General features: G+C 36.8%; 3 protein-coding genes across 12 annotated transcripts in view; all 3 read left to right on the top strand.

Moving 5' to 3' along the window:
- Window positions 1-18674, top strand: part of LOC106084722 (cytokine-like nuclear factor N-PAC) — a 62793-nt gene that overhangs the window by 23876 nt on the left and 20243 nt on the right. The gene's annotated exons all lie outside the window — the stretch shown is intronic.
- On the top strand, window positions 3501-5523 carry LOC106084723 (protein draper-like). Of its 7 annotated transcripts, none has more exons than XM_013248619.2 (3): window positions 3501-4082; window positions 4166-4352; window positions 4419-5523. In XM_013248619.2, the coding sequence occupies exons 2-3, from the start codon at window positions 4203-4205 to the stop codon at window positions 5367-5369; spliced, it is 1101 nt and encodes a 366-aa protein (XP_013104073.2). In that variant the 5' UTR covers window positions 3501-4082; window positions 4166-4202; the 3' UTR covers window positions 5370-5523. The 7 variants fall into 7 exon arrangements, with proteins under 7 accessions (XP_013104073.2, XP_013104075.2, XP_013104072.2 ...); XM_013248621.2 differs by having other exon boundaries at window positions 4184-4352; XM_013248618.2 differs by having other exon boundaries at window positions 3501-3851; window positions 3933-4352.
- LOC106084725 (epidermal growth factor-like protein) lies at window positions 16029-17362 on the top strand. Its single transcript, XM_013248626.2, has 2 exons — window positions 16029-16396; window positions 16461-17362. The coding sequence occupies exons 1-2, from the start codon at window positions 16235-16237 to the stop codon at window positions 17352-17354; spliced, it is 1056 nt and encodes a 351-aa protein (XP_013104080.2). The 5' UTR covers window positions 16029-16234; the 3' UTR covers window positions 17355-17362.

Genomic DNA, 18674 nt, shown 5'->3' on the forward strand with positions numbered 1-18674 from the left:
GGGAGAACCTAAAAAAATTTGTACTTGTTTTTGATGACAAAGTGAAAAATAATTTCCATATATTTTAAATTATTTGTAAGTAATAAGAAGTGGTATTTTTTTATAAAAACATAAAATTCACAATTTTTTATCCTAACTCCCTTTCATTTGTTTGGGCGAATTTTTCCCAAGTTTTATCGCCTCATTCTCCCTTTCATATCGATTCAGAATAGCTATTTTTTCCTGGGAGATTTTTCCCTTTTTCGAAGTTTGTTTAGAATAAGGGAAAGGGGATTAGGAAAAAAACTCCCAGTAAATTGTTATTCAAAATAGGGGAAAAGGGAGTAGGGAATAAACTCCCAGGGAATTGTTATTCAGAATAGGGCTGTTTATGTTATGCATCTTCATACCAAATTCATTTACATTCTTTCATTTCTTCTTGAATTGGGACTTAAGTTATGTTTTGGTCTCAATAGCAATTTTTTTTCATTGTAAATAGCATCAAATCAGATCTTTACAAAATAGTCGCAAACAAAATGTCAATGCAATATTTAAATCTGTTGTATGAAAAGTGAAAATAGTATATATTACATGAATGGCACTTTTTAGCTCCAAATAATAGTTTTTTTGTGCCAAATAGTACTTATTTGTACCAAATAGAACTTTTTGGTACGAAATAGTACTTTTTGGTACGCAATAGTACATTTTTGTGCCAAATAGTACAATTTAGTGCCAAATAGTACTTTTTAGTACCAAATAGTACTTTTTGGTACGAAATAGTAAATTTTTGTGCCAAATAGTACAATTTAGTACCAAATACCACGATTTTCATAAAAAAATTGTCAGTGTTGCAGACCAATCCATATAAGTACCCAATTTAAAATTTTCTGCTCTATTCGTTAAGTGCTACGAAAAAAAGTACAATTCGAACTGTTGTACGAAAAATCGTAAATTTTGTATTTTTTTAGTACAAATGTGTACAAATCAAGATCTTTCTGGTTCCTCTCAATTCCTTGCAACGTTCATGCAAAATTTTAAATTCTTGCTTTAACCGTTTTGTATAGATGTTGTCTATTTTTCATTTCTTTGCGCTTCTTTAGTTTGGTCACAAAACTATTGAAACATTTGTGGTGTGTTAAATGTATCAAGGGACGGGTTGCAATGATCGAGATTTCGAATTTTGTCAGGGGCCTCGTCAGACAGCTATGCCACCAAAAAATTATATGCTTCCACCTACTCACTAATTAGTGAGCAAGCAGTGCAATGGTAAAAGTATGCCCTCTGAATGAAATGTTGGGTCTTGTTATTCAACCTTTTCTTATAGCGCAGTAAGAGAAAGTTAAATTCTAACAGCCAACATAAAGGGTGATTTTTTTGAGGTTAGGATTTTCATGCATTAGTATTTGACAGATCACGTGGGATTTCAGACATGGTGTCAAAGAGAAAGATGCTCAGTATGCTTTGACATTTCATCATGAATAGACTTACTAACGAGCAACGCTTGCAAATCATTGAATTTTATTACCAAAATCAGTGTTCGGTTCGAAATGTGTTCATTCACCGTAACGTTGCGTCCAACAGCATCTTTGAAAAAATACGGTCCAATGATTCCACCAGCGTACAAACCACACCAAACAGTGCATTTTTCGGGATGCATGGGCAGTTCTTGAACGGCTTCTGGTTGCTCTTCACTCCAAATGCGGCAATTTTGCTTATTTACGTAGCCATTCAACCAGAAATGAGCCTCATCGCTGAACAAAATTTGTCAAAATTTGAACACATTTCGAACCGAACACTGATTTTGGTAATAAAATTCAATGATTTGCAAGCGTTGCTCGTTAGTAAGTCTATTCATGATGAAATGTCAAAGCATACTGAGCATCTTTCTCTTTGACACCATGTCTGAAATCCCACGTGATCTGTCAAATACTAATGCATGAAAATCCTAACCTCAAAAAAATCACCCTTTATCTTCAAAAAGACATCTAACATCAACAACACACACAAAGCTAAAGACCTGTTACGCAGACAAATTTCGCTTGCCATAGAAAAACTTTTCAATATGTGCATATTATTAACCACATATTTCTCAACGTGCTGATCGTGCTTCTATTCATTTCTTTGCGTTGTCTATTATTCCTCTTTGAAAGATACATATATACTATATTAAATGTTAACCATGCCCAATTTTTAATATTTTTTTACCTTTGTGCCAATGACTAAACTAATTATAATTAAAACTATTTTTGTTGCACCTTCCCATACAAATGGAACCAGTGTGCACTGGTAATTTATCCAGAACTTGGGGTTCCTGGATAGATGTTATTTTCTTACAATTTTTAATTGGACTGCACTATATAGTACAAAAATAAAACACAGCTGCTGGTTATATTATTATTAAGGCTCCCTATACAGATGAATGTGGTTTTCCCAAATTTTTTTAATTTCACGTGAATTTTCGAATTTACAAAGAATTTTCTGCTTAAGAAAACATTTGGAATGGTCCTAACATCTGCAAATTTTGCCCATGAACATTCCACTGAGGAACAGGGGCAAATTTCTCATATATCAATGAGTGCAGTCCGATTCAAGTTTAAGCTCAATGATAAGGGGCCACCTTTTTATAGCCGAGTACGAACGGTGTGCCGCAGTGCGACACCTTTTGGAGAGAAGTTTTACATGGCATAGTACCTCACAAACGTTGCCTGCATAAGAAGGGGAAAACCACCGCTGAATATATTTTTTCTGATTGTATCGCCAGAATTCGAACCCAGGCGTTCAGCGTCATAGGCGGACATGCTAACCTCTGCGCTACGGTGGCCTCCGTCCTAACCTCTATACTATTTACAGATAATTTCAAGTGCCATATAACTCCTCAACGCAACGCGAACGCAAAATAGCGAAAACGTATAGAGATGCGGGTTGCGTACGTAAACTTTTTTTGCTGTATTTTTCGAGTTTTTTTTCTTTTGAGCGTGATATCTAAACTTTAGTTATACGTATTCGTTAGATGAATATGTGATTCAGCAGAGTAGAAAAAGTCATATTACGAAATTTTACATCATGAGCATTTTTAATTGGTTTTTTGTTGAATAAACGAAGTGTACGTAAATTTATTTGATTGACTGTATGTAGTAAAACGATCGACACCCAATTCCGAATGTGCTTGATAAGCTCCTTCTGCCGTTTTTTTTATTTGTTTCTCGGCCATTTCATATTTTAAAACTTTAAAGCCATATGGAAGTCGTCTCTTGCATATTTTAGCAACAACGTTTAATTGAATATACATATCTTATTCGTATAAAAATCTACGTTCTATGTTAAAGAATTTTACAAATTTCTATATTAGCTCTAAAGTGAAGAAAAAAGTCTCTAGCAGCAGAGTATTATGAAGTTCCAAACACGTTTTGTGTTTTGTTTTCAAAATTAATAAACTGTTTGTATAAACAACAACAACAACAACATATGTTTTATACGTATTGCTTTGCTCAGAAGAAAACGGTTGTAGGGTTCTTATACTACCTTTGTTGTTTGTGTCAGTTACTTTTCACCTCTACTCGCAAACAGTTGTAGTCTCGGACAACATGTGATCTCATTTGATATGTTTTAGCTCAACTTGTATACTCTTTCTCTCGCGCTCTCTACTAAAGGTGTGAGAAAGTAAATAAGAAAAAGCGAGAAATATATGGGCAAAATTTTTAGATAATTCTCGATGACCATACTAAACACGATGAAGAGAAACTTTGTTATTATGTTGTCAGTATGGAAAATGGTCATATAATTAGGGAAATAAATTGTCGTAATTGTGTTGGGAGTGTGATTGATGGCAACGACCCGCTCTATTGTCTAATTACGTCTTTATATAGGCGTTGGTAATTTCATTGTGGCCGGAGTTTGTTTTTAATCTGAAAGTACTATAGAAATTGAAAGTTAAAATATGATTTCTTCAATAGATTAATTGCCAATTATTCGTAAACGTATTTCAAATGTCCACTCATTCCGGTGAATGTTTATGAACTGACAAACCACAACTTTCAGAAGAAATGGAAATAACAGTGCTGCTTAGAGTCATCGTATAGAGAACAACCGCATATACTAGATATGTATGTTACACACATTCTAATTTTTAACCATTATCGTCTGTGGTCGCAAGAATATTCTATTGAAAATGGTACAAAATGTTTAGTTTATATTTACATGTCAGTTGGTAGTAGAAGCAGACAATGACACTTGAACAATTTATACAAATACTGTCGATGGTGTTTTTGTTAATCTTATCTACGCAAGGTGTTGAAAGCAAATGGTGTTTCCAGCCGCCAAGTAGCGAACATATTCATCAAACAAATGTATCCAGCCACAAAACAGATGTTAAGGTACATACATGTTAAATAACATTGCCCTGATGATTTTTTTAATGCTATACAAGTTCTTCTATTTAGGCTGACATACACCAGCAAGGTGTCAAAGTTTGTTGCCCCGGCTATGTTTTGAACGATGGCGAGTGTATCTCCTCTTGTCAGGAAGGGTACACAGTTGATTCCATGACCGGACAATGCAAACCAGCTTGTCGATCAAAATGCTTTACTCATATAGATTGCAAACGTCTTTGTAAAGCAACATGTAAAAGCGGCAAATGCTTTTCTCCATATCACAAACATGCCAAGCACAGAGATCATAGGAATGTATCCACCAACTCAATCTTGCCGTGCAACTCCATTTGTGGTTATGGAGAGTGTTTGCAGCCAGGCGCATTATGCCAATGCCATGAGGGATATACTTTAAATAATAACACAAATTTGTGCGAACCCTTTTGTGCCATAAAATGTCCAACAAATAGCCATTGTGTCCAGCCCAATGTGTGTGAATGTAATAGAGGATATTTTCGGGATACTCTTAACAAAAATCGCTGTAAATCTCTTCATAAAAAGAAATACAGCTTTGCAGGTGCCATATCAGCACATGCTGATAATCACTTTGATTTCAATAGAAAACTGCAAAAATTGATGCAACCCAAGCATGGTTGCCAACATGGTTTTGAATTCAATATTACCACCTTGCGCTGCCAGCCCTCCTGCCATAATGGTTGTCTTCATGGCAACTGTACCTCACCGGATGTTTGTATATGTAGTATCGGTTACTCTATGGATATGACAAGCCATTCGTGTGTACCAAATCACTGCAAAATGCCATGTCCCCGTGGCTATTGTATACCAAGTGGTGAATGCCTTTGTCCCGAGGGATTGACCCAATCTCTAACCAAAGGTTCGGGGTGCGAGCCTTTCTTTGATTACACCATAAAAGTTGTAGGAATATTTTTGTGTATTTTGGCCTCTATGCTAGTGATAATATATCTAATTACATTGGCGGAAAGACGACGAATGAGAATGTAATTTATTTAGACTTATAGTTTTGTATCATAATAATAGGAAATAAGAACAAAAGATTTTGGATTAATTTTTTTTTCGATGAATTTTTAATTTTTTATATAATCTAACTAAACTTTATATTTATGTGAATACTAGGAAAATAAATTTTGAAAATTAATTTTTTATGTAATGAGTACCTTGATGAATGAGCTTTAATTATCCAGGGGTTTGATAATGCCCATTTAATTGGTCATGGGTCGAACATTAAATAAATCGTATCATTTGATGCGCATGATCTTGTGCGGTTTTTTTTTACCCACTACCAAAAGACGGGGTATATTCATTTTGTTGTAACATATTGAAATATGCATTTCCTTGCTTATATACCCTGTACATACCATAAATCTTTATAGCCTGTTTGTCGAAGTCGAAAGGTTGCTTTTCATTCATCGGGGCTTTTTTTTCGATCTATATTCGCCTATATAGACGGTTTTTAGTATTTATTTTAGCTCTTTTGACTTTGATTAAATCAAAATTCCTCCCTTTTTGTTTGAATTGCAATTTAAAAAAAAAAAACTCTTGAGTGACGCGAAAAATTCCTTTCGAGATGAACAAACAGGCTATTATTCTTGTTCGTTGTAGAATTCTAAGATGACGGTGCGTTTGCGTATTTGTGATTATCACTCTACAGTCTTTAGGATAAGAATGACCCGCAGTTGGCGCATTTATTAAGCAATTTCACTGAAATTTGGCACAGTTAGTTGTGTAATGTTGTTAAGTATTTTACAGATCGTATTACGTTTGGATAAATGCAGCTGTCATGTAGATCAATCTCCCGATTTAAGGTATTGAATCCCTAAAAGGCATATTCATTACGAACTAGTGATAGCGCAGTAAGTTGTGTTAGGCCTCTCGATTTCATTGCCGACTATGCCCTAGAACCTACTAAATTTGCATATGACCCGATGTTGGAAGATTTCGTAAATGAATGGTCGTTCACCCATAAATGACCTATGTTTTAAATGATTTTACACCCGTACACATCCTTTCCGAATATGGTACAAATCGGACCATATTTGGATATGGCTGCCATATATTTCAGCAATCTTCCGATTTTTGGTCTTATTTCGCCTATTTGGCGAAATTAGTTGCGTTATATTTGGAATAATGAGTTGTGCTGTACTCCTTGACGTCCGTGTTGAGTTTGCTACAGATCTAATATAGTTGCAAATTTGCCATAAATATTCCATTAAGGAACAGGGGCAGACTTCTCACATATCAATGAGTGTTGTCCGATTCAGGTTTTAAACTCAATGATAAGGGGCCCTCCTTTTTATAGGCGAGTCCGAACGGCGTGCCGCAGTGCAACGCTTCTTTGAGGAGAATTTTGAGCATTAGGGGCGGATAACCACCGCTGAAAACCGCAGGCGTTTAGCATCATATGCGGACATGCTTACCTTTGCGCTACGGTGGCCTGCGTCATAGCTGCTTTCCTTTTTTTCAAATTTGTTTGACTGTTAAGACGGGAATATTTTTTTTACGATGTGTATGGTTCTCTTTCGAGCTTAATGATCCAAAATTTTAGGGGTCGGTTATGGATTGTCGCGCAACTGTAGTTGCGTTGCCCGGGGGATGGTATTTTTGCAGCAACATTTGCATGTGGAGGTGCCGATTGTCATCAAGTTCCTGTAGGTGAACCAAGCTCGTTCGCCTTGTCATATCGACGATCATAGGCACTCAATATCTATGCAAGAGCTGAAGACCCCCTGCCTCTCACTGAGATATGGCTGATTGTCCGCGACTGCCGTTGTAGCTACTCCGTATGGAGCATTCCACTATCCGCAACCTGTGGACGTGCCCGGCTGCCAGCTAAGCTTCCAGTGGTAACGATTAACACAACACAGATCGTATTTCAACGTTTCAGCCTGTGTGGTTTTCACAGATATCCCGTGCCGGGTTTTCGGAGTGGTTGCAAATGCATTCGCGAATAATCAGCTATATCGAGTCTCAGTGAAAAGCCGGGCGGAACAGGCTTTTGCAAAATACAGAGTGCCTATATTGCTCAATATGACAAGCAGAGTTAGTGGCGCCTTTAAATAATCAATGGCGAATCAATAGGGGCTACCTCCACATGATATTATATAGCTACAACAAGAACAAGGATTGATACCAACGTGCAGGATGCGTGTCCCGATCAGACCTGGGATGACACGACACACAACACCTGTCTAACTCCCCAGCCAGATCCACTCGACTCAGACCCAGATCCCTCTGGACGCAGCCTACCTTAGACGCAGAGTTCCTATCTCGAAAGATAGAACACAACAGACTGTTACACCAAACAACAATATTTAGACAATTAGAGCGCGCTCTAATCAGTATGTATTTTTATATATATTGTACTTTCTTTATAGACATGTGTCTACATGTGTGTTCGATGACATAAGTGCTCGCTTTAATCGAAATAATTGCATATTTATTCCAAAATCCATTTTTCGTATTAAATGTTTAGTACGTATCAATCGAAGACCTGTACAAGTTCATTGGTGAATGTTTTCAGTGCTTGGTAGTATTATTATTTCGAATTATTTCCCGCTACAGTAAGATAGGAGAAATAACTCGCTGCACACTGGGTCATGTGATAGAGTCTCGTTGTCAATTTCAAAAGACGAACTGATCACACAAATCTTTGTTGTGTCTGTCTCATATAAAAAAACTATTTGTGTTGGTAAGTTTACCCATGCTTTTGTCAAATCGGCCACCGTTTTCTTCGTATGAATTTAGTACTACGAAAGCAGACGACAAGAAAACTTCTTTGTCTGAAGCAAAATGTACCCGAATATATGCATTGTACAACATGCACTCACTGAAATCTGAATTCTTGTCTTGTTATCTGTTTAACTCATTTCTCAATTGTCTCATACAATGTTGTTTTTTTTAAACGAAGAGTTCAGTTCTTGAAATAATCTATAGTTGTTAGTGTTTCTTGAAAGCAGAAATGAATGTTCTTGTGCAGGCCTTTGGTATCGATGTCTACAACTGTCAGAGTCGCCACATTTGAAGAAACATATGAGAATACATATCGTCTACTATCACCTTAAGTTATCATACATGGATACTATACTATACATACATACAACTTATACGTATGAATATAAATCTTGTATATTTCTCCAGAAAAATGCAATACTAAGTAAATCCAATATCGTTCAGAGTTCCCACCGAACTGTCGGGAAAAAATTTCTAGCGACAAAAAAAGTGGCACAAAATAGAAAAAAGAGAAATCCGACAGGGTCCCGAATTCCATCAGAACTTTTGGAAAAAAATTCCTAACGTTTCAAAAAAATAAATAAGTGAAAAGCAAGCACAAAAATAACGAAAACATTCGACACGAAATTCAGACATCATTCAGAATTTCTTCCGTACTATCGGAAGACAAATTAAAAAAAACCCATACGATAGGATGTTCAGACATCCTTTAGAATTCTTTCACAACTATCGAAACAATCATTTAGAAATAGTTCAGAATTCCTTTCAAAATGTCACAAGAAAGATTAAAACAAAAAAAAACATAAGAAAAGATGGTCAGACTTCGTTCAGAATTCTTTCGAAACTGTCGAAACAAAAATTCTCTCAGAATGTCGAAGAGAATTCGGAACGAATTTGGAAAGATCTTGTCAGAAGACTTTAGAATTTGTTCAGATTTGTCCGAAATCAGACATTTGGTTTGCTGGAAGACTACAGGCCAACATCTACACTCACAAATGCATGCAGCCATGCCCAAAAGCGGCGTGCTATAGCAGCGACATGTATGTGACGATCATCTCAGGTGGATAGAATGCTGTAAAGCGTGATTTCTTGGCATGGGCTATTTCATACTCGAATGAGCTCTCTAAAGCAACGGTCGCATGGAAGTGAGAATTATGGATTACATAATTCAAACAATGGTGGAGAAAGTACATTTTATACATTTAAGATAATTTCTAAGTGAGAAATAAATTGTTTTTATACTCATTCAATAAAGACAACTAAAAAAATTTTTTGTTACCATATCAAATCACTAATTTTCCATAATTAAAATAAAATGGCTTTGAAAATGTTCTAAAGTGAAACTTCTGCACTCGTAAACCCTGTGATTATCCAGTAGCATTTCCTGGTGATGGCAACTGTTCCTTGTTGCCGGACGTAGTGGGTTCAAACCACGGGCTGGCTCAGCCGAATTTTTCAAGCTTATCGTCAGAAAAATTATTTTCGCCCTAACGGGCAAATGAAATTGGAAATTAAAAAATTCTGTAAATGGCAAATATATGAAATTTCAACAAAATTGGACAATGAAATCGATTGAACAGAGACAAACTTGGAACATGTTTAAGAATACAATCACAAGCTTAAAAAACAACTACCATTTTTAAATACAATAGATGAAGAACTCGCGCACATTCTACATCAATATGGACCATAACATAGTACCATAAATGCCGCAAAAATCTTAAATTGTTTTTTAACAGCTATTTGCTATGGTACTGCAATAAAACCATACGAAATAGGGATGCCTTAACCCATTTTGTCAAATGTTCGTTTGACGCCAACATATAATAGGTAATTTTTACAACTTTCTCTAGTTGGAATGGTTGTAAAGCACCATGATCAATTTGACATCCCCTGCTGATGATTTTTCTTGGTCGAAAATGAAATCGCGATACAGGAAACCAGTCCTTCTAGTCCTCATCTTCTAGCAACAGCACACTCTTTGCTGACTTTTAAATGTTTTTTGCTATACTATTCTTTGAATAGAAAGCATTAAACAATGGTCTTAAGCCGGACAATACCCTGAAATGGAATGTCAATAGTAATTTTCTCATATATTTTCAAAATTGACACTGTTGTGTTGTCTGATGCATTGCAGATATTGTGGTTGTTTCGGCATTGCAGCATAGTTGTCGCGCAGTCCTCATGGCATGATGATCGCATATCTTAGGCATTGGCATTAATAGAGAAAAATGTGACATTTGCAGGCCTTTAGTTCTTACAACCGTCTGCCATGGGATTAATTATTGTACCAGCATAAAATTCGATGTAGAATATTTCTTCCATTGACATCATACCGCAACATACATTTTTGGCGGTCCTCGTAGTTTCTGAAAAAATTGTTACACGCAATTTTTAGTGTCTACTATCATGTTTTCCAATCAGACAGTGACCTGTCATAAATTCAAGTTAAGATTGTGCCAAATAACCTTGGAGCATTCAGGGTCCCCAATATGTGACCCGCTGTCATCCATTGCCTTTGCTTACAGGTCGCTAGGGGTTCCAGTCTCCAGAACAAATAAACCGTCGAGGGCGATTTTTGAATTTAGATACGCCCAGTCCTAGTACTTTAGAGAATAGCTAAAATACCGCATGGTTACCTTGTGTGGAACCATCAGAGTATAAGTACGTTTTTTGTTGAAATCCTTGAGTTTTGAAAATTTAAACCATTTGCCATTAAAACCATTTGTCAAGTATATCCCAATCCCAGAGAATTGCAATCCCTTTTTAGAAGTCACTTTTTACTGTGATTTCGTCAACAATTCCCACAAAAGTTTTGTGGTTGGTATATAAACCACTTTATCAATTTGAAATATATAAATTTAAATGATCTAATGCTTCCCTGCTCAGTGTGAAATAGGTTTGGTTTAAATCTTTGTCGGACAGGGAGAAAGGTTAAAAAAATAATAATCAAAATGAAAGTATTTATAGATACTATTTTCCTTGTGACACTACTCGTCGTCCTACCCAACATATCTTTGTCGCAATGGTGTACTCGATTGGGAGTACGTACCTACCAAGTCGGATCAAAGGTAAGCAATGACCCCTCACATAGTTAGCTACTAAAAGCTAATGTTGTGATCCATTTTGTTGCAGGACACGACCATTACAAGAATGGAAAAATTCTGCTGCGATGACTACTTCTTGAATGGCACCAATTGTAGTCCGTTTTGTGAACATGGTTGTCCCAATGGTGTGTGTCAGGAACCACACAAATGTATTTGCAATCCGGGATATGCCTTGCAACCTACGAAGATATGTGAACCCGTGTGTACTGTGGATTGCGGTTTCGGCAAGTGCATAAAGCCTGAAACTTGTGAATGCAATGAAGGATATAAGTACAACCAAGATAGAAAAACCTGCGAACCTGTATGTACAGAACCATGCCCGGCGGACAGCACTTGTATGGAGCCAGATGTGTGTGTCTGCAACACAGGTTTCAAGCCAAATTTCAATGTCATAGGCGCGCAACTAAAGTGTGAACCAATTTGTCAACATGGTTGTTCAAATGGCACCTGCATTGCCCCCGATGTTTGTCAGTGTTTTAAAGGGTTTTCCATGAACACCACCTCCCATGCATGCCACGAGAATATTTGTGATGCTCCATGTCCATTGCATGCTTATTGCTCAGAAAATGGTGGAACCTGTGTTTGCGATGAGGGCTATATAAAGTCAATGTTTTTATTGCATCCCCTTCACTGTGAGGAGCGTCTACTGCACACCCTTAAGTTATTGGCTATTTTCTTAGCAAGTGTTGCCATATTTGCCATTATTATAGTTATCATTGTAAAGTGTATGTCCAAAAAAGTGAGCTATGAACCTCAAAGGACTGAAGAGAAATTTAAAGCTCAAAACAATGCAATATAGAATTTTTCATTTTGGATGTGTCTTGCCTATGTCGAGCGGACATCTCCAAATCAATGCCAAGCTAAAGCAATCCAAACGTATTCAATAGGCTTCATGACGAATTCGTCTTTTTATAAATGGCTTTGCATTTGTGGTGTTTTATGTCGAATATAGAAATGTGTCATATGTATTATTTTTTTATAATTATTACTGAATTAAAAAAAAAACAGAATTGCATATCTGTCTTATTTATCACAACTTATAATTATAGAAAGAATTCATAATTCTGATGGGCAAATTAAGAGTTTACTGTTGTCAATTGAGTGGTTTAACCGAACCATTCAGCTCTTTAGAACTGAATGTACTACAAATGGCGGAGGCCACCGTATCGCAGGGGTTAGCATGTCCGCCTATGACGTTGAACGCCTGGGTTCGAATCCTGGAGAGAACTTCTGAAAAAAATGTCAGCGATTTGCTCCTCCTAATGTTGGCAATATTTTATGAGGTACTGTGCCATGTAAAAACTGCTCCCCAAAGAGGTGTGGCACTGAAGCACGCCGTTCGGATTCGCCTATAAAAAGGAGGCTACTCACCATTGAGCTAAAAACTTGATTCGGACAGCACTCATTGATATGTGAGAAGTTTGCCTCTGTTACTTAATGAAATGTTCGTGGGCAAATTTTGCATTTGCACTACAAATGGCAAAAATATCCGCTGAAAATTTCCAACCGATAAAAAAGTATTGTTCTCTTCTCGGCTCGTAAACTCAGATTTCTTATATGAGAATAAAGTGTCTAACAGCTTTCGCAAAAAAGAGAAATTCAACAAAAATACAGAAGCGCTATGGTCCTGATTTCTACAGTTAGGGATTGTCCTAGATTGTATCCCTAAATAGGGATACCGCGCATAGAACTCGACAAATGCGATCCATGGTGGAGGGTATATAAGTTTCGGCCCGGCCGAACTTAGCACGCTCTTACTTATTGTTATTAATTCTGATTTATTTTTTTTTATATCCACCACCGAAGGATGGGGGTATATTCATTTTGTCATTCCGTTTGCAACACATCGAAATATCCATTTCCGACCCTATAAAGTGTATATATTCTTGATCAGTGTGTCTTAAAAAATAGAGATATTGAGATGAAACTTTGCACGGATTCTTTTTTGGCCCATAAGCAGGTTTAGTTCGAAGATGGGCTATATCGGACTATATCTTGATATAGCCCCCATATAGACCGATCCTCCGATTTAGGGTCTTAGGCCCACAAAAGCCACAATTTTTATCCGATTTTGATGAAATTTGGGACAGTGAGTTGTATTAGGCCCTTCGACATCCTTCGTCAATTTGGCCTAGATCGGTGCAGATTTGGGTATAGCTGTCATATAGACCGATCCGCCGATTTAGGGTCTTAGGCCCACAAAAGCCACATTTATTATTCGATTTTGCTGAAGTTTGGGACAGTGAGTTGTCTTAGGCCCTTCGACATCCTTCGTCAATTTGGCTCAGATCGGTGCGGATTTGGATATAGCTGCCATATTGACCGATCCTTCGATTAGGGTCTTAGACCCATAAAAGCCACATTTATTATCCGATTTTGCTGAAGTTTGGGAAAGTGAGTTGTCTTAGGCCCTTCGACATCCTTCTTCATTTTGGCCCAGATCGGTTCAGATTTGGATATAGCTGCCATATAGACCGATCTCTCGATTTAATGTTTTGGGCCCATAAAATGCGCATTTATTGTCCGATGTCGCCGACATTTGAGACAGTGAGTTAAGTTAAGCCCCTTGACATACTTCTGCAATATCGCACAGATCGGTCCAGATTTGGATATAGCTGCCATATAGACCGATATCTCGGTTTTAGGTTTTGGGGCCAAAAAAGACGCATTTATTGTCCGATGTCGCCGAAATTTGAGACAGTGAGTTTAGTTAGGCTCTTTGACGTCCTTCTTCAATATGGCCCAGATTGGCCTAGATTTGAATATAGCTGCCATATAGACCGATCTCTCGATTTAAGGTTTTGGGGCACTAAAAGGAGCATTTATTGTCCGATTTCGCCGGAATTTGGGAAATGCTTTGTGTTAAGCTCTTCGACATTTTTCTGCACCTTGGCTCAAATTGCTCCAGGTTTGGATATAGCTGCCATGTAGACCGATATCTCGCTTCAAAGTCTTGGCCCCATAAGGCGTGTTTATAATCCGATTTCACTGAAATTTGTCACAATGACTCATGTTAGGGTTTTCGACATCCGTGTCGTATATGGTTTAGATCGGTTTTTTTTACATATAGCCACTATACTTATTAGTATTTGGTCCAAATCGTAAGATATTTTGATATAACTGCTATGGGACATAAGGTATGAAATTTTCACAGAATTTTGATGAAAGGTGGTTTAGATATATACCCGAGGTGGTGGGTATCCAAAGTTCGGCCCGGCCGAACTTAACGCCTTTTTACTTGTTTTATCATTATTTACTTTTGAAGCCTCATGGAAGAGAACATTCTCTTCCATGAGACGAAGCCCGTCGTAGAATGTGTATCAAACTCATTCTAGAACATCAATTTATAATAGAAATTACCCTATTACTGCCTTAGTTGTATGTCCGTAGTATCGTGGGATGGATTAATATCGGCACCATCTTTTCAACCTAACCTAACATATTTCGGACCTATTGGGTTACCTAAAAAGTAATTGCGGATTTTTTAAAAGAAAGTAAATGCATTTTTAATAAAACTTAGAATGAACTTTAATCAAATATATAATTGCCATTTTGTTCGATAACCTTTTGCCATCTTCCTGGCAAATTTAGTATTCCACGCTCATAGAACTTCTGGCCTTTATCTGCAAAAAACTGAACCAAGTGCGATTTTATAGCCTCATCATTGCCGAAAGTTTTACCATTTAAGGAGTTCTGCAAAGATCGAAATAAATGGTAGTCTGATGGTGCAAGGTCAGGGCTATATGGTGAATGCATCAAAAGTTTCCAGCCAAGCTAACTCAGTTTTTGGCGAGTGACCAAAGATGTGTGCGGTCTAGCGTTGTCCTGGTGGAATATGACACCTTTACGATTGACCAATTCTGGTCGCTTCTCCTTGATGGCTGTATTCAATTTGTCCAATTGTTGACAGTAAACATCCGAATTAATCGTTTGGCTCCTTAGAAGCAGCTCAAAATATACCACATCCTTCCAATCCCACCAAACAGATATCAGCCTTTGAAGTGGTTTGAGCTGGTTCACCATGCTTGGACCATGATCGTTTTCGACTAACGTTGTTGTAAACAATCCATTTTTCAACTCCAGTTATAATTCGTTTTAAAAACGTTTAAGGTGCATATCACAAGCGTTGATTCGGTTTGTTAAGTGAATTTCTTTCAATACATGTGGTACCCATATTAAAATTGACGCCAAACTAACAAATGTAAACAAAATTTCGCGCACTTTTTTTCTATAGCAAGCTAAAAGTAACAGCTGATAACTGACAGAAGAAAGAATGCAATTACAGAGTCACAAGCCGTTGAAAAAATTTGTCAACGCCGACTATATTACCGACAACCCAATACATAGACTTTACATGCGGATTTTTCACCGAATTTTGGTTAAATATAAGCAAAAATATATTCTGGTTCTTATAATATGGTGCCAAAATTCGGTAATTTGAACTTTTTCTTTCTTTCGGTTTTTCGCTCTCTAGTTATAATAAAATTAACTTCACCCTTGCTTTTATTGATTTTATAATCCAGGGGGATGCCATGCAAAATTCCAAGAATGTCCACTTTTGCCTCCTTTTTTCTCTCTTGCGAAGAAGTACAATTTTTAAATGTGTCAACAAGTACATTAAACAATCTTACTTCATTGCAAGAGTACTTAAGAGCAATTAATTATCAATCACACTCACAAGAGTAGAAAAGCTATAAAAAAAAAACACATGCATACATGTGTGTTGTGTACTCTTATGATTTATTTTCAAACACACTTTGTTTTGTTTGTTGGATTTCAAGCTATGACTGTATATTTGCTCATTCTGATCGAAACAGACGATCACTCCGCACGCCTATGTATAAACCCTTTGTCTTTCAATCAAATGGCAATATAATGGCGGTTGGTTTTGTTGTTTTGCGTTTTTTTTTTTATTGCTGAAGTGCTTGATTTGTGATAAATGTAACCCCCCTGCATGAGAATTATTTTAACAGTTCTAATTGAAACGTATAGCTTATCATTGCAATTATCTTCATGGATATTCAGAAATTCCCGATTGTTTTTATGGCTATTGCTGGGCTGCTATTAATAATTCAAAATGTATCGGGCCATGTAGAGTTAACTCGAGAAGCAGTACGTCACCCTCGTTTGGATTTTAAGCAATCCAATGAAGAAATGATAACTGTTGAATATCAGGTAAACAGATTGTTTCGTTTAGTACGATATACAGCTAATTTATTGAGATTTCTTTATCTCGTAGAATGGTAGTGTTTCGAAACGTTTTTGCTGTGCAAAATACTATTTTAATGGTGAATCGTATCAAAGATACTGTGAAAATGGCTGTCTAGTTGGAACTTGCCAAAAGACGGGAAAATGCATTTGCAATCTGGGCTACAAATTGGATAGCTCTGCTCAAACGTGTAAGCCCATATGCCGAGGCAATTGTCCACAGGGTCACTGCATAAAGCCAAATTTGTGTGCATGCAATGAAGGTTATGAATTTAATGTTACCTTGCAGGAATGTCAACCTATATGCGAGTCGAATTGTGCAAATGGATTTTGTTCTGCGCCTGGAGATTGCTCCTGCAATCCTGGATACGCAATGAATTTTACAACTAAAACTTGCCAACCCCTTTGCCAAATGATGAAATGCCCGGATCATAGCAGTTGCCTTAAATCGAACAAATGTGAATGCAATAATGGTTATAACTACAATGCCATCACTCGTACCTGTGAACCTTTGTGTGTTAAGGCTTGTGAAAATGGTGAATGTATTGCACCGAATAATTGCAAATGTAACAAAGGCTATTCCTTAGAATGGAATTTCATTAAAAACTGTTCCATCTGTAAAATGAATTACTGTTCTTCTAATCAGCCCTGTACCAATGGGCATTGTCTATCGAATGGTGCGTGTGTTTGCAATGAAGGCCATTCAAATTATTTTGCATTTTTATTTGGAGACCAATGTGAAAGTCTGTACTCGCTTTTCCTAAAGCTTGTATTCGTGTTTTGCTGTATTGTATGCCTTATCGCTATTATCTTTGTAGCCTTGGCCCGAAATTCCCTGGAACGACCGAAAGGAGCCAATTATAAACCTTTGTTAACACCGTCTGATATCATTAGGAAAGAATATAATATATATGATAACTGTTAAACAATTTACCCAGCCGTTTTATTTTGAATATACTCATCCGCTCCCATAAATAACTTATTCACATATTTTCAGCGTATCTCATTTACTGAGTAGTTTAAAAATATACAAATACAATACAAATTTTGCCCATGAACATTTCACTAAGGAACAGGGGCAAACTCCTCATCTACCAATGAGTGCAGTCCGGTTTAAGTTTAAGCTCAATGATAAGGGGCCCTACTTTTTTTAGCCGAGTCCGAACGGCGTGCCGCACTACGACATCTCTTTGGAAAGAAGTTTTACATGGCATAGTACCTCACAAATGTTGCCAGCATTAGGGGGGGAAAACGACCGCTGAAAACTTTTTCTGATGGTCACGCCTCTGCGCTACGGTGGCTTAAAAATATATAATTATTATATACATAAAAAAAATTTAAATACCACAGATTCTTGAAACAAATAAAACATGTATTTAATATTTCTTAGTTTTTATTTTAAATTAAGTTGTTTGTTCTTTAAGAAGCACCTCTCAAATATTGTCCCTCGGAGCAATTAAAGTGTCTATTGTACACAACTTAAAATGTGAGGTTATTCCAGAAAGTTGTTAGAACATAGCCCATAAAGTCTGCGTTCACCTGACAAACTTTTATGATTGGTTAAAGAACACAAAATTAAATTATAAATCAAATCAACTCTTTTACATATATTTTTTCTTCATATTCCTAACATTAAAAAATAAAAACCAAATTTTAAGTTTTGTTATGCACTTTCACTCTAGAGCGATTTAAATATGATAACAATTAAATATAAGCACCACAAAGTCTGCGTTCAGTAATTAAAAATAAACAGAAGAGTTATTTAAACACAAAATAAAAACATATTAACTCATTCCTAATATTTGGTAGGATAGCCACGTTGTTTTAAGACTGCACTTAGGCTATTTGGCATGGAGTTTACCAACTTCTCTGTATCCTCAGAAGTTATTTTCGCCCATTCTGCCTGCATGACACTTCGTAACATCTCCCTGCTGGTTATAATGTGCTGACGAATTTTTTTCTCCAATAGATTCCAAAGCTGCTCAATGGGGTTAAGATCTGGTGATTGGGGTGGTGTTTTAAGCTGCTTTGGAGTGGTATATAGAATCCAAAGCCTAACAAACTCTGATGTATGCTTTGGATAGTTATCTTGTTAGAACCAAAATGTCATTGCTAACCCTTGGTTTCAATTTTTTTTTTTTTTCAAAATACTGAGATAACCCCATTTATCCATTTTGGACTCAATAAATTCTAATTGACCCACTCCACTATCAGCCATACAACCCCACACCATAACTCCACCACC

This window comes from Stomoxys calcitrans, chromosome 3 (assembly GCF_963082655.1).
Source record: "Stomoxys calcitrans chromosome 3, idStoCalc2.1, whole genome shotgun sequence".
Lineage (NCBI taxonomy): Eukaryota > Metazoa > Arthropoda > Insecta > Diptera > Muscidae > Stomoxys > Stomoxys calcitrans.